The 16,611-nt window shown below is 40.3% G+C and overlaps 1 protein-coding gene across 3 annotated transcripts in view; it reads right to left on the reverse strand.

Annotated features, from left to right (window-relative positions):
• LOC121734858 (pecanex-like protein 1) overlaps nt 1–16,143 on the reverse strand; it is a 25,752-nt gene extending 9,609 nt beyond the window's left edge. For 2 of the 3 annotated variants that reach the window (XM_042125495.1, XM_042125494.1), the window contains exons 1-15: nt 15,663–16,143; nt 14,490–14,653; nt 13,249–13,358; nt 8,504–12,975; nt 7,839–8,003; nt 7,325–7,469; nt 6,510–6,676; nt 5,962–6,118; nt 5,214–5,339; nt 4,207–4,323; nt 3,424–3,576; nt 2,774–2,970; nt 1,742–1,911; nt 1,121–1,291; nt 561–720 (exon numbers count right to left, since the gene is read on the reverse strand). In XM_042125495.1, the coding sequence (XP_041981429.1) occupies nt 561–720; nt 1,121–1,291; nt 1,742–1,911; nt 2,774–2,970; nt 3,424–3,576; nt 4,207–4,323; nt 5,214–5,339; nt 5,962–6,118; nt 6,510–6,676; nt 7,325–7,469; nt 7,839–8,003; nt 8,504–12,975; nt 13,249–13,358; nt 14,490–14,653; nt 15,663–15,815 (6,627 nt within the window). In that variant the 5' untranslated portion in view covers nt 15,816–16,143. The remainder of the gene's footprint in view (nt 1–560; nt 721–1,120; nt 1,292–1,741; nt 1,912–2,773; nt 2,971–3,423; nt 3,577–4,206; nt 4,324–5,213; nt 5,340–5,961; nt 6,119–6,509; nt 6,677–7,324; nt 7,470–7,838; nt 8,004–8,503; nt 12,976–13,248; nt 13,359–14,489; nt 14,654–15,662) is intronic. The other variant, XM_042125496.1, reaches the window with a different exon arrangement.
• Nucleotides 16,144–16,611: the final 468 nt, after the last annotated feature.

The raw sequence follows: 16,611 nt of genomic DNA on the forward strand, positions 1-16,611 counted from the left end.
TCTGAATAAAAAAAATTGAGTTTGAGTCGAACCATAAATACATAAAAACCAACCTCAAAGAAAACTACAAAATACTAACAGGAACCGAATGCACACCGACGACGTCGCGAACCGCGAAAATGCTACAGAACGAGAATTTACAAAATACGTCGATAGAATTAGTGTGTCTTCGGCGGTTCGCGGGGTCACTGTATGAGCTTATGCAGACTGCAATAAATCCCGTATAGTGTTGTAACTTGTTTACTTATTAAGGTAGGTATTTACGCACCAAGCGGCGCAGCGAACATAAATGGTTTTATATCAGTTATGAAGTCCCATCTGCCCGCTCGATGCAAATTATAACTCGAATGGTTACAATTATCAATTATGTAATAATTTACATTCATTTGTTATTAGTTTAATTATAGTTACAAGTAGTTGAGAACGTTATCTCTAGACCTACTCGACAAGAGTTTTAGGCATATCATAATATAAAATTGTAATTAGATGTAAGATTTGAAGAAGTAAATAAATAAATAAATAAAAATGTAAAATAAAAAACTTAATTAACATTAATTCACCTGATGCAGCTTAAGCGCCATACGCACAGCCGGCGCTAGCACGGAGTCCAACAAAGCTACGTCAGAGAACACCCACTCGTCGCGCGCGCACGTGATGCGGAAGTCGCCTTTGAAGAGCGCGTGCAGCCCGTACAGGAAAAACTCCACGCTGTGCCGACAACTACGTCGCGTTAGTATGTAGACGGGGGACGAACACAACATCGGACGAGTATGAGATGGACGAAATTGGGAGGAGTACATCAGGGGACGAATACAGAAAGTATATAGACGGACTGAGATAAATAGTTAACATTATTTTAAAGTTGTTTTTGACGTGTAGTCGAAAACAAAGCAAACGCTGGCAGCGTTAGTTTTGATTTTCGTAAATTGCCACTCGAGGATCAACTACTTCATATCCAGCTACTGTTAATTATATTTATTGCTCGTTCTTATCTCTATTACACAATTCTAAAATATTGTATGTAAATACGTGCTATTCGACAGTATTAAACATAACATTATACAATGCATACTTGTATTAACTCCATCTATCGATCAATAAAATCCACAATACTACTCACCTGGACGCCGACAGATGGTGTGCGGCCGCTAGAGCCCTGCGGCCGAGCAGGCTGAGGGCGAAGCATAGCGTCACGAGGGCGGAGTCCCGCGCCGCCGCCCGCCGCCACGCCGCGCCGCGCCGCGCGCCGCAGTGCGCTATCCACTCCTGATAGACGGCGCAGAAACGACTCCTGCAATTATCAGGGTCAAATATAGCCAACATTTTTGCAATAATTTCAATTCGGGGCTCCTGTTAAGTAACTATTAAAAAACTTTTCTATTCAGTGTCTTATTCTATTTTCTATTTTTTAGTAGAAAAGATAAAGAAATTAGAATACAGTACTTATACAAATGGTTTTCGTTAATTTTAGTATAAATTCTATATAATATTATAATACTGTTAATAAGGACTAAGTATAAATCTTTGTTACTGAGTTATCACTTCTTACGGTGGTAAAAACTTATGATCAACACACACGTATAATGTATAAAACTAGGTAGATTAAGTATCCCCATGACAAGTTTTATTGAAATCAGTGCGCCTGAAGCGTGAAGGCAGAAAAATACACTATCGCAAATTAGTATATAGATGATTGATGATGATAAAGTCTCTAGAGTCTAGAAACTTAGTCACACTGTACCTAGTAATGCCCGAAGCTCTGAAGTCATAGTCCTCGTCTAGATTGACGTTGAATATCGGATCCAGATCCACGAAGCTTCGCTCGCTCATCGGCCGCAACGCTTCGCACAATTCAGGCGAAGACAACCACTCTTCTAGCTTCGGGGACTGGACGGTGTAGTAGATTATACTCTGCAATGGTAGATCAGGGGTCACCAATTAGTTTCGCTCGGGGTCCAGGAATGAAGCAGACCTTCACGGTCCGCACATTTTATAAAAAAAATGTATTAAACAAAAGTAAGTAATTTACGGAAATTACAAAGATCTGATGTTTGAAGTGAAACTGGTGCAAGCTATTGATATTAAATTCTGAAGATGTCTACAGTAAGTCGAGACCAAAATTTATTTTTAACGAAGTTCTACTTCGAAAATGCTCGGTCCGCACACAATGGGTCGGCGGTCCGGATGCGGACCGCGGTCCACCATTTGGTGGTAAATGATTTTTAAAAGTAGTACATAGTAGATTGTGGTGGACGATATAATAGTTAGACACAGTTTTTTCCTTGTCTGTCAAGCTTATTTTCTAACGTACAGCTATATCGTCTGTTTACACAGTATGCATCTTTTTATTAGTACCAAATTTTACAGAAAACTCAATAAAAGAGACACATACACATTACAAACTCTAAAGTAATATCACTTTGTTTTGTTACAATATGAATAAAGCTGTCTCGCTTCCACACATAATCATGCGTGATAATATTTATGAGTGAGTGAAAGGGACAAATAATAATATGAGAATTGGGTATAACAAGAATGTAATATGAATATGCGTGAATGAAAGAGACATAATATACCAACAGGGTGTACCAACCTTGAGGTAATACGTCAGCAGCACCTTCCGGAAGTCGAGCACCTGGAGCATGGAGACCGCGCTGTTGTCCGACACGGAGTAGCCCTCCAGCATGCAACGCGCCGCCACCAGCGGCCACGCCAGCCAGCGGAGCACCCAGCACGATGAATGTGACAGAATATGCCAACAGGGTGTACCAACCTTGACATAATACGTCAGCAGCACCTTCCGGAAGTCGAACACCTGGAGCATGGAGACCGCGCTGTTGTCCGACACGGAGTAACCCTCCAGCACGTAGCGCGCCGCCGCCAGCTGCCACGCTAGCCAGCGCAGCGCCCAGCACGCGCCGATGCCGAGCACCCGACCGCCTAAAGCCCAACGGCCGCCGCAGGAGCCTTCTGTGATAACAAAAAAACATTGTATGTGTCTGATACAAAACAAGCATAATATAACCAGTATAATATAAACGTATATAATACGGTCACGTAAATAAGCCATTTCCACAGCTTGATAACTTTTGTACTTTCTTTTGTTATGAACTTTTCAAGTTAGATAGACAAGTCGATTTTTTTAAATGTATTAACTTAATATTTATTTACCACTAGATAACTTATACAATTTAAAGTAAGTAATGGAACCAAATATTTTGTATAGAGCATTTTGGGAAGGTTTATTTTATGTGATTTTCGAATAGTTATATGTTGGAGATTTTCTAAGATATCATAGTTATTCTTACACCAGTGTTTCTATTTTTGAGAGGTCTTTTAATTACCAATAAGAAAAAATAATAATCGTCAAGCCTTTTATCTACATTCAAGTACTTAATTTTTTTTAATTTCATCCAATCCTACCTGCGCCCTCCTCCGGCCCCTCGGAGATGGCCTCCACCTCGCGCTGCTGGCAGTACGTGCCGCGAAACTCGAGCCCGCGCAGCTGGAACGACACCAGACCGTTGCCCATCTCCACGATGTGGACGAGGCAGTTGAGGTAGTCTGATGCCAGCACTGGAATAGAATTTAATTAGTTTATTCTGTACAATGTGCAACCGTGTTCGTCGGCCTAATTTTTGGTGTATGCAGTATGCACACGCAAACCTTGAATGCGCATGTCAAAATCGTGTCCTATCATGGCAATACTTTATTTATAACTTGACAGATTACTAAACAACTTGCCGTGCCGTTGCCATGATATGACATAACAACGGTATGACATAGCTCCTCCCGCTGGCAAATGATATATCGAAGAACATCGTCAAGAAATGCTAACATAACTAAGTTTCCTAACTTAGTTATGTTAGCTAAATTACTAAGACATTTTTTGTTAGGTAGCGGTACCATAACAGTACTCACAACTGATATTAGTCCATATCGTTTAGGAGAATGAAATATAAATCAAAATAATCTTATATCTTTTAAACGAGCAATTCTTGTATCTCGGAATCGGCTCCAACGATTTTCATGAAATTTAGTATATAGGGGGTTCGATAAATCGATCTAGCTAGGAATCATTTTTAGAAAATGTCATTTTATTCGTGTTTTATCGAATAAAGCAAAGCTCGGTCAAATAGCTAGTAATATATAATATAATAAAAGGTAAGACGATATAACACAGTATCCTTTATCGGGATTACGTACCAAAGCAGTCCCCCTGTTGCACCTGCCCCCAGCGTCCCAGCATGAGGTCCCCGCACAGGTAGTGCTGTAACGACCGCGTCAGGTGCTCGTAGAATATCGAGTTCAGGTTGTTGTCGTCTACGAAATACAGATATTATGTAGATATGTTTAATTTGACTTATGATATTTACTTTCTTTTTTAGGGTTCCGTACCCAAAGGGTAAAAACGGGATCCTATTACTAAGACTTCGATGTCTGTCCGTCTGTCACATATTGTTATATAACACAGTCAAATTAACTAGACGCATGGTGATGACGTCATTACGAAGCTTGCATATACATTCCAGTGGTGCGTCAGGTTAATGTGACCGTGTTGTACTGTATATGTTTTAAATTGTAATTTTCCATCTTTTTAGTAAAAGATGGCCCCGTGCGAGTTTCTTACGCCGGTTCTCCTCGCCGGGTTAGTTCCCGAACCGGTGGTAGGCACCGTAGTATCGACGTTCGGTAAAGCTTTTGTAAAAAAATTACTCCGAATAAAAATATTTTTGATTTGATTTGTCTGTTTCCAGGCTGTATCTCAAGAACCGCTATAGCTAGGCTTGTGACTAGACAAATTTTCACAGATTGTGTAATATCTGTTGCCGCTATAACAACAAATACTAAAAACAAAATGCAGTTAATATTTAAGGGGGGCGAAAAAATTGTGTTTATCCCATACAACAAACACTATTTTTTCGCTCTAGAACGAACACTTCGTGCGCGAGTACGACTCGCACTTGGTCGATTATTTATCCTGATAGTAAACTTTTATTAGCTCAAAAGTTTTATTGTAGAGAAGATTTTTATTTGGTAGTACATGTTTCGTCACATTCTAAAAGCCTGCCAGCTTAATAATACTACATTTTTTTTTAATATTTCTTCTCAATTTTGTCAAATAGGCAGTACATCATCCAAAGTTCAGTAACTTATACCAAGCCTCATAATGTCTCTTTCTATCACTGTCTCCCTCTCTCTCTCTCACTCACCCGCCCCAAGGTTCCTCTCCAACTGTGAAGACAGTCGCGTGTTGCTCTGATCTACTCGCTTTGTGTTGTAATCTCTCTCCCAGAACTTGACTGGTCGCACGTATGACGTCATGAATATTGCGCTACCTGCGAATTAAAACGTACAAGTTTTATATTATGATCATATTTAATAAGTATTATTAATTAATAATTATGCAAATGTAACAAACCAATGACGACTAAAATTTATGAATGCTGTTTCCGCAGTTTCGTACGAAAGGAAAAATAATTTGTTTGCGCGCGCAAGTAAAAGAGACTAGCGTAAAGCATATTCCCCGCGTTCCATTTGATGTTAAAAAAGATTAAAACGCTCAAAATGCCTCCTATTTTTAGCATTTTGATCGTTTTTCATCATCATCAAATGGAACGCGGGAATTATGATAATATCTTAATAGTTGGATGACATTAACAGTTTGGCTGTCTGTTGGTCACATACTTGATGGCATGACAGGAAAGTGTGGGTGTGAAACAGCTGTTTGTCAAGTGAGGCAAAAACCCTAACGCCGTCTCGCTCGTACCACCCACAGTGTATATCTCCGTCTCACCTAGCGCCGGCGTGAGCAGGGAGGACAGCAGCGCCGACAGCGCCGTCTGCAGGAGTAGCATGGCGGAGTGCGGCACGGAGAACGGCTGCGCGAACGTTATCTACCACGACGCTACGTGTACACCGTCTCGCTCGCATCACCCACAGTATATATCTACGTCTCACCTAGCGCTGGCGTAAGCGGGGAGGACAGCAGCGCCGACAGCGCTGCCTGCAGGAACAGCATGGCGGAGTGCGGCACGGAGAACGGCTGCGCGAACGCGTGGAACGCGCTGCCCCACGTGATCTGCCACGGCGCTATGTATGTCACGACGAATTGAACCTTCAGAAAAAAAAGCGTTATCCTGCCTGCCAAGTTGATGTACGTGCACGCAATGTGCGTAAATATTACGTAGAACGTGCTATACGCACATCGCATTACGTACGTTTACGTGCATGTTGGTACGCACCAAACGTTATGTGCGTCGCATATAGAACTTTCCCCTATTACAATAGCTGAAAATCAAAGTGTACATTGTCAAGTCAAATTTAATCAGAATTTCTACACAGTATTTGATTTTCGGCTCTATTCCAGGAATGCGTGGTTTGCAAGTTTGCAATAACTTCAAAAATTTCCGGCTTTTGGGGTTCTTGATCTAATCGTTCAGTCAGTCATAATTATGTCCAGCCAAAAACACGTTATAGTTACAGCCTTAACATCAAATGATATTTACCTTTAGCAGGAACTCGTAGACTTTATTAAACACTATGGCCATAACGAAATAGTCAACTAGGAAGGTCTCTGACACGGCACGCGTGGCCAAGTCCAGTTGAAACACTAGCACCGCAAACACGACAATCAGGTATTGGTTGTCAGTCTCCGAGTACGCGTTACGCAGACCTGAAATATGACATTTATTAGAAGAAGAATAAGATTAAAAACATAAGATAGTAGGAAGGATAATAAGTTTCGTTTTTAGTAAATTATGTTATTTTTGATCCATTGTGTAGTACTACTAAGTGACTTTTAATTATTTTCTAATACACATAAGAGACGCGCATATGAAAATAGATAAAAAAAAAAGTTTTCTGTATACACCAAATATGATTTTCATTTTTTAAAAACTTTTCGTGTTCATACTTTTTGATTTTGTAATATCATAACAGTTATCAGTTATGACTTATGATACACATGAATTAATAATAGGATCTAGTCATGATAATATATATTCTAGGTCATAACTAGATCGTAAATTATTGTTTTATTAAAAATAATTTGTTTTTTGCAAAGCCTCGGCATATTCTAAAAAAGTTGTTTCCAAGTCAGACTTCCATTTTTCTACTAATTTATTCAACGCATACGTACACTTGAATACGCACACGCGCATAACGAGCGTGCTGAAGTCAGCAAGCAAGCAAGTAAGTACTTGAGGGGAATGATTTTTTGTATGTATGTTCCTATTACGATTTTGACTACACTTTTCTGAGTGCGTGTTTTGCTCTACTCTACCCTATTCCATTTTTCACCAATATTATAAAGTATACGTACACTTGAGTGCGCACACACACATGACGAGCGCGCCGACCGCGTCGCCGTACTTCAACGCGAGTGCGGGCGCCGCCTGCGTAGTCGCCGCGATCACGACGCCAGGGTATATCACGTTGCGCTCCACGAAGCACAGGTACACGAATATCTGACAAGGGAGACGCAAAAACGAAAATAAACAACTTTAAATATACTAAAGTGTCAAAGAGATCATAATATCGTTTCAGACGATTTTCTTTGCAAAATGTTTCCCTCTTCTAATTTGTCGTAACAAAACTTGTAAACTGAGTTTCTTTTAAGTAATAAAAAGATAACATAACTTTATAACAATACAAGGTTTTGACCTTAGCTGTGAAGTAATTTTCTATTGTAATTTTAAACACGGGTACAAAATACTGTAAACAGTGTGAATCTCTAACCTTAAAGCGGGGACTTTTTTAAAGGAGTTTGGTCCACGACATGTTCCCACCGCTGTATCTCCTGTGTTAAAACGAGGACTAGAAGAAAAAACGCGTACCTTCTCAAAATACATAAGTTTAGCGGGTTCTGTGACTTCGAACTGGGCGTGTTCGTGCTGCTTCAGCACCGGACCGGCCAGACATAACCACGGCTGCTGTTTCCGGAGCTGAGGGATTATGTAGTGCAGCAACCAGCCGAGTATACCGCAGATTATCCATAACGCCTGGAAATCAGAAGGCAATTGAAATGTTTGAAATTGTATGTACATTGCAGGAGGGGATAATTTTAATCTGCAAGGATTATGGTGATAAATTATTATGAATATAAGTTAGCATAATCCTATCAGTATCCCTTATCAGACAGTTCCTAAAGTGAAAGTCTAAATGGACTATAACAAGGAGAATGTATCCCGTTTTTAACTAGGTCATCAGTCAGCCGTTTTCGATCGAGGTAAGCTGATAAGAACGTTTCAGGTTTTTAACTCGAGCTGATCGAGATAAGCAGTGATCAGGCAAATAGCCTAACTTACATTATGAATGAGAAAAATATCACTACCCCATATACAGTAACAATGGGCAATAAACATCAACGTTAAAAAAGGTACTTGAAATTCACCAGTGTCTTCATAAAGCTTTAACCCATCAATACCCAAGCTGTCGCATAACAATTGAAAATCTATTGTGTCTGCGATTCCTACTCGAGGTATTAAACAAATGTACTCACTGTGTCTAGCTGTGGCTCCAACGTCGTGAAGACCGTGGTACAGTGCAGGCCAAATACGAATAACCCGAGAAAAGTGCACACTATGACGTCATTCTTTAGCCTCGCGTTTACGGTCTCTTGTAGCTTCTTGGGCAAGGGATCTTCCATATCCTCATCTTGTTTTTCATCGGGTTTATTTGCATTCGAGTTCAGGGTGTTTGAGTCTCTGCTTTTATCTTCGTTTTCTGTTGGTGGATCTCCTTTAAGGGAGGTCGTGGACGTCATAGAATCCCCTCTCGGCTCCATCTTCAGGGAATTGACGCTGGATGTTTGCGACCTCTTTTGGTTTCGCGCTATATTCGTCTCTGAACTAAAATTGATTTTCGACGCCGAGCTTCCTATTGAATTCTGCTTCGAAATGTTGCTTTCAGAATTGTTCTTCTTCTCTTCCGTTAGTTGATTTGGCTCGGATTTTTCTGTCTCCGGCGCACATTCTGGTGTATGCATGACGTACAGTTCTGGAGGTAGGAGATGTTTCTTTATCAGATTCCATATGAGCGAGTAATCGCTTGCACTTCTGCTCAGATGATACGCAATCGGTACAAGCAGACCGCAGAATATAGAAAACAGTATGTTATGTTTCTGATGCTGAGATTTCTTCCCCTCGACTATACCACTGTAGGCGAATCCGTATAGAACGCCTATAGCGGCTAGCGAGCGAACAACACAGTACACTGCGGCACTCAGGCTACTCGTAGCATTCCCACCAAAAATGTGCATATCTATCTGCTCCAATAAGTACATGAGGAAGGTGTTCACTTGAGGAAACAGGCCCAGGCTGAAAGCCAGAGGAAAGAATAGGAGGAACTTTGAAAGGATCTCCTGGATTATGAAGAAGAAGTCGCGCTCATTTATCACGATCCCGTAGACGGTGAATGGAGTCTTATCGTCCACGCTTCGCTTGCTTCGGGTGTCACTTTCGCTCTGCGGGACGTCTTGCAGTTGATTATGAGCTGCACATAATAAGGCCGTGCAGAGGCAGAAGTAAACTGGACGGGAAAATAGTACCATCTTGTTGAAGCCATGGACCGGTGACGCTGAATCTGGTTGGACGCTTTTCAACAGGGAATACTGGCTCCCGGCCATTATAAAACAGAACCAGAAGGCGTAAATGTCTTTGTAGAAGCCGAGATTTAGCACCATCGAGCCGAGAACCGCCACGGCGACGGCTAGGAATATCGAAACAAACGTCTCCTTGAATGTCAAGTTTCGGTCGAACAGCGCCATCAGTTTTAACCTGTCCATCGTGACTTTGACTTCCCAACACTTCGAGAACTTGAACTTGTAGAAACTTTTCGTTTTAGGTTTGTTCGCTTTGTCAATTTCATCCATTAGCTTTGAAAATTTACTCCGTATGTTTAATTCTACGCTTCTCTCCTCCTCGCCTATCGGAGGCATAAGCGTCGAGCTGTGAAACGACGCATTCTCCGCTTGGACTTGCGCCTGAAATTGGCTCATTAGGAAGTTTATGTGCATACTCGGAAGCCCCATTCTAGTCTGTCTCTCTGCTTCTATCTGCTCCAGAACTCTCGTTTCAAGAAAACAATCCGGCGCGAAGGTTACTGGAGACCGTATCTGTTCTGATTGCGTTCCGGTACCCCCATCAAAGACGTAAAACCTTTTATTCGTATTTCCTGGGTTCGTATTGATGGGAACTATTGTTGATATGTTGTTGTTACTGGACACCGAAGGCGGTAGTTTTATGCTGCCTTGTGTGGAGGAATCTGTGCTGGACGTTCGTTTCGTTTTCGGTATCGATTCGTTTTGGGCAGCTTCGGACTCTAGCGAACCACAACTACCCTCACCGGCAGTTTCCTGGGAATTGTCGTGATTTTCACAGGACTTTTCGGTTGCACTTCGCGTGTTGTCTTCTTTATTTGGCAGTGGGATAAGAGTAGCTTGGGCACGTCCGGAACTGTTCTTATCAAATGTGTACGACATCCAATGCCCATGTTCGTCCATAAAGCAGTGAATAGCACCATCAGTCGTGTCATCGAATGAGGTGGCAAAATGTACGCCATTCGCGTTGATATTCTCTATAACACTGGACTTGTCTTTCTTATCTGAGGAGCTCTGGGAAGGATTGTTTCGTTGGCGGGTCGATCGTTTAATTTTCCTAACTCTATTCCTATGATTTCTATCCATAAGTGGTCTCAGTCTTTGATTTTCGTCATTCGGTTGCCCCGTTTCCGGATTTGCGGCATTCTCTTGGTTGCAACATGGCGTCAAGTCTACTCTTGAATTGAGAAACGCAGCTAGCAGTGGCATGGTTGTTGGCAGCAACGTATTGGTTGATGTTTGTGCCACCTCTTCTATTGAACGTTTTCGAGCTTTCTGTGAGTTCTCTCTTTCGCTTCGGACGCTTTGTCTATGACTTCTTGACCTCTCGTCCCTGTTTAACGGCGGTACAACGACTGTGTTCGCGTTAGTGGCTGCAAATAAACTCTCCAACCCCTGAACTAGAGCCGCCTGAGCTTCAACAGCATCTAAGAGGTTTCTGTCGTCAGTTTGATTTTCATCCTTCTCTTTCCTAGATTCCCTTAATTTGTTCTCTTTTTGTGACGACGCTCGGGAGCGAGCCAAATTTTTCATCTGTTTGGGTATAGCGCCTAAGTTTTTTGGGACATTAGATGATGACTCGCCCAAAGCTGCTGCTACTCTTCTCGTACCTTCCTCAGTGGTACTTTCTTTACTGTCACTCTCTTTGGTATCCGACGATTCCTCAAATAACCAATCGAGGCTATATACACTATTTTCGTCTGGACTCTTGCTGTCACAAGTCAACTGCGACTCCTCCGTTTCTGGGGCATTACCTGTATTACCCTTCTCATCATCGTCGGGCCTTTCTATTTCACTACTGCTGCTCGTGTTAGAAATATCGTGGTCCCAAAGTTTTTTCTCGACCGGTTTTTTCTCGCGTCTCTCCGAAGGATCCGCATTTTCGTTCGACTCGAGGCTCGACTTTTCAATGAGGAGATCCTTTGAACTCGCACTAGCTTTATCAAAATAGTCCGTATTAATATTATATTTACAATCACAGGTGTGGGATGGTTTAGCCTCGGGTTTGTTATTTCTTTTTAACCTAACCGGCTTCGGTTTCTCACTCAACCTGTCCTGGGTTCCTTTGGAACTTTGATGCCTATCACAACAGTGTTTTTTACCCTCGCCCTGCGTTTTCGAGCGAACTATTCTGATGTCATTGGAACGGTCCAAAAGTGGTGACCTAGATCCGTTATTTTCGTAATCCGAATCACTGGATCGAGCCACCGGCGACTGCTCCGCGTCCCAGTCGAAGCCCCGGAACTGTTTCTCATCCTCGTATTCACTATAACTATCTCCACTAGAATCTAAGTCAGTCTCTTTTTGCGAAGTCTGCATTTCGTCGGATATTTCGGCGATCGGATACACGATTTCCGATCCGTAAGTGAGATAGGGATAGCTGGATCCCTCTCCCGTCTCGTTCTTTGGGTATAGATTTAGGTGCGGCCCGCGAGTCAGACATTTACTCGGGGGCGGTATCACGGCACTCTTTGGATTTTTAAGCATTTGGCCACCTATGGTTTCGGCACTGTTCGGATGGGGAGATAAATTAGATACGCTGGGGGGAGGACAACCTATTTCTAACGCGGCACTTTTAATGCGTCTAACCCCGGGGCTCTTGTTCTTTGCCTTATCGGTTTCACAGGTCGGGGCTTCAGTCTTTACCATCATGTATTCACCGAGTTCCACGCTCGCGAAGAATCCCGTGTCGGCGTTGTTGGAATGCCTTCGCATGTGTGAAACGAGTTGGGCAGTCGAATTAAGTAGGGGCAGTTGGATCGTCGACATGGTCGAATTGGAATTTCGTCGCATATTCGACGATTGGGCAGTGGCTAGGGCTATGGCTGATTTGGTGCAGCTTTCGTCGGGATAGTTCGCGTACCTCCGCCTCTGCGCCAGTCTCTTTTTGGGCGAAGAGGGGCCGACGCTCGGCTCCGAATTGTCTTTTGAGTCTGAGCTGAGCTGGCGAGCGAACTTCGACTGGTACGGTTCACCTGCCGCTTCATTGGCATCTAAGTACAACCACTCCTTGAAAAAGTCTCTGTTGTTCGAACCACGTCGATGGGAACATTCGTGGTATCGCCTGCTGACCTTCGCGAAAGGGCCCTCGTCGACAAACATATGTACAGGCAAGTTCCCATCTCTCGTACGAATTTCTTCAACAATAAGTTCATCAATGCGCCCGCCCCTTCTTGTCTTCGGTCTGTGGTCTCTTCTGTTGGATTTCGATCTAGTTCTGTTGGGGCGTGATTTGGACGGTCCCGTCTCCGCGGTTTGCGCGACGCACAGATCAGATTTCGTCGTCGCCACGGGTTCAGATTGTTTGGCAGACACAGCGCTATCTTCTACACTAGATTCAGAACTATTTTTTCTGTGGACGTCCACTTTTAAATCTGCAAAAGAATGATCACTTGTAAATATACTTCAAAGTTTAAACAGAGGTTTTGCAATAAACATGCTTTTTATATAAAATTATAAATGTTGCCTGCTTAAAGTAGTATTCTTAGTGCTTGTATAAAAAAATTAGATCCAATATCAAACCCCTTTTAGTGGTTTGAATTTTTTGATCTGTCAATCAAATTTCATATTAGGTCAAAGGCGAAATTATCTTTTCGAAGTTAATATTTATAGCTCATATAGGAATCAAAGTAGCTTTAAAAACAAACCTATAGTGCTAGTGTTAGGCTTATGATATTCTATAGATGTGACAGACTCATTGTCACTCTGGGCAGCTGCGGCACCATTGAGTGTCTGCATCTCCATGCCTTCCTGTTCCCTAAAGAAAAAAAAACATTATCCAGCAAAACTCTATAATATGATAAAATGCTAATTGACCATTATTATTCTCTTGACAATAATAGTTAAATAATTATTCAAGTTAAATACTAATAAACAATCAACATAATACTGTATTACAGCTAATCAAAACATAACTCATTATAATTTAATTATTCATAGCACATACAAGGTCTTGCATTAGTGTCACACCAAAAAGGATATAATTATATGCAATAATAGTAATATTAGAATACATAAAAAACTTAACTTAGCCACTTCAAAACCAATCAATTTAGGTAACATAAATAACGAAATTGTAACAATAGGCTACTTGACCTCATTTTTTTCTTCATGCTAATCGCTTCATTATCATTCATTATTACAAAAAAAGCTAATATTTTAATATTTTACACAGTAGAAACCCATAAAAATGTTAATTGAAAAATATGCCTTATAAATGGCGCCGAAAACACTGTCCGCCATAGTGTGACGTCATACTTTTTGTATTTTAAGCTCTCTTTATTGAACATTTTTTAATATGCTAAATGTACGCGTCTAAAAGTGCCCAAAAATTATAAAAGAATTAAATAAGAAATTAGAAATCATATTTTGTAATGTTGAAAACGTTTGGAGAAAAGTTTTGGCCATTTCATTTCCCGTCTACAATAAATGGAGATAATATTTTATAAAACTGATGTTTTATTTGAATTTTTCAAGAAAATATATTTTACAAATCTTTCTAGGCTTATTTTTATTATTTATGTACAAAAAAACTTGCATATAACGAGCGCGATAAATAAAATATATTAAATTACGAATAGAATGACGTCACATCCAATTCGGAAGTACCGCTAAATCGTTTTTGTCAGTACAAATCCTATTTTCATGAAATCATATTTTCAAATCGACTTTATTTATCAATCATAAGCTTTTATTTGATGATAAGGGTAAAATACGGTCCTAGGCCAAGTTCTACTAGAAATATGTATTTGTTCAATGAAATTGAATATAGGTCAAGTAGCCTATTTGTAGTTACAGTCTATGAATTAACATTTTCTACTCTATTATTAAAGGGCACAGCTTTAACAACCTACATCAACATTATGAACTGTCAGTTCCAATAACATACCCAGTGTTTGTATTATTGGCATCTCCATCCTCACACGGCTGCACAATCATCTCATTTGTATCGTACATGTGGTGGAGACCATGGTTGATCAACTTTAGTGTAGTAAACAAGACGGCAACGAGCGCACAGTATATCAACCACCCTACGCTGGCCGGAGGAAAGTACTGAAAACCAAGAAGCATTATTATACTTTATGATGCTTTAATGCTAAGTACTCACATATGGATTCACATTACATTTTTACAGCAATCACATCGAGCAAAACACACGGCTTGGGCTTTCATCCACAAATTCAGCATTACTCTATCAAGTAAGTTCGAGCTTCAAGCTGTGAGTTCTGCAGTCCACACGGTAGTTTTTGCTCGATGAGTACTAAGCATAACAAGTACTACTTTAAAATAATATATTAAGTTATTAATCAGACTTGCAGTATCTATATAATTTTCTATCCAGTGAAATTGTTTTTAGTAAACAAAAGGATTATAAAACACAAAATATATTTTCATTTTGTTTTCTATTCTAATTATTTGTTTTATTTACTACTATTCCACTTTTAAGAGTTTAACTTACTTTTTTGATAATTTTCTTGTTTTATTTTATATTTTTAGTATTGTTCATTTACTTTAATTAAACTTGAAGCATTTAAAACTCAATTCATGTGTTTATTACACTATTTTAAAACCTTTAACCTTGTAAGTTGTTTATCAAACGTGCTTGTGAAAAGAAACCTGTTGTTTATTGATTTTAACAGTTTTGCAGCAATAAAGCATATTGCATAGTTTTTTTAAGGTCATAGTAAAACCATTTACTTTCTATTGTATTCACCAGTTAAGAATAAATGTATTATAAAGAACACACACATTTATAAACCTCATTTTTATTTTTAAATGGAACTGATTTATTATTAGCATAACAGTGTCACTTACATGTGTTTTATATTAATTCAATAAAGATGTATTGACCTTATGTGCAGCAAAGCAAAATATCCAATAAGTAGTAAATGCATTATAGGATGTCATTGCAACTCCAATTCAGTTAACTATAACCTAGCATGACTGTAATTCGAGAGAATAATAAAAACACATGGTCCAATAGCACTGAAAAGTAAACAATATGATGACCTGATTTTACTTACAGCAAGAAGTGAGTCATATTTCCTCAGCACAAACTTACCAAGTACACAGAGAAGGGTAGGCATAGCAGGAACAACCAGATGTACAGGTGCACGGTATTACAGAACAGATTCTGATGCGGGTCATAGAACCAGCCCCCTGTCAGCGAAGCCCATATACCCTGGCGAAGGATTTCCAATGTCTGAGAACCCATTTTAGTCACTTTGTCCACATGACCATCGTCCACTCACACTACACGCCCGTCGCACGAATCACAAAAACATTTCCGCTTCACATCAGCTCATGTCCAAAAGCGAATCTTTCGCTCCTGCCATTTTGAATGGCAACATACACACGAAAAGAGACTTTATCGACACCCACTACCGCTAACATAATAGCATATCGGTGCAACGATGGATCGTATAATATTTAACATTAAACTACTAGAGGATCATGATTTATACAGAAAAAGGTTTAATAAATTTATAAACAAAGAATTAATGAAACACCCCCGACTCTTGACAAAATTGTTTGACGACAAATGACAGTGACATTTGTTGTCAGATGTCATTTATGACAGACCATATTTTTAATTTTTCGTTAATTCAATAATGTCAAAGTCAAAGAATCGTTAAGCGGGCTTCATATTCCGTTGTCAGTTTTGTGTTTATGCAAAACTATCTCTCCACTGACCACTCTCCAGATTCCCGCTGTCACTCGCGACTCAGGTCAGATACAATACTGCAGCGAATGCTACAGTAGCATATAAAAGCATAATTGCATATTCTGGTGACGTCCATGTCGTACATGCGTCTATTTTTTTAAACTGAGCCAATCGAGTATGTAGAGCTCTCGTGTGCTCTCGCCAATGCTCGTTATTTGACAAAAGTTTTGTGATTCGGCAAAACTCGAGAATGTAGAGCCGGCTTTATATTAAAAGTACAAAATTGTCTTGGCCCTATCGCATTTTCAATGTAAAAAAAAACAATTGGAATGCGTCAAAATTTGAA

This window comes from Aricia agestis, chromosome 16 (genome assembly GCF_905147365.1).
Source record: "Aricia agestis chromosome 16, ilAriAges1.1, whole genome shotgun sequence".
NCBI lineage: Eukaryota > Metazoa > Arthropoda > Insecta > Lepidoptera > Lycaenidae > Aricia > Aricia agestis.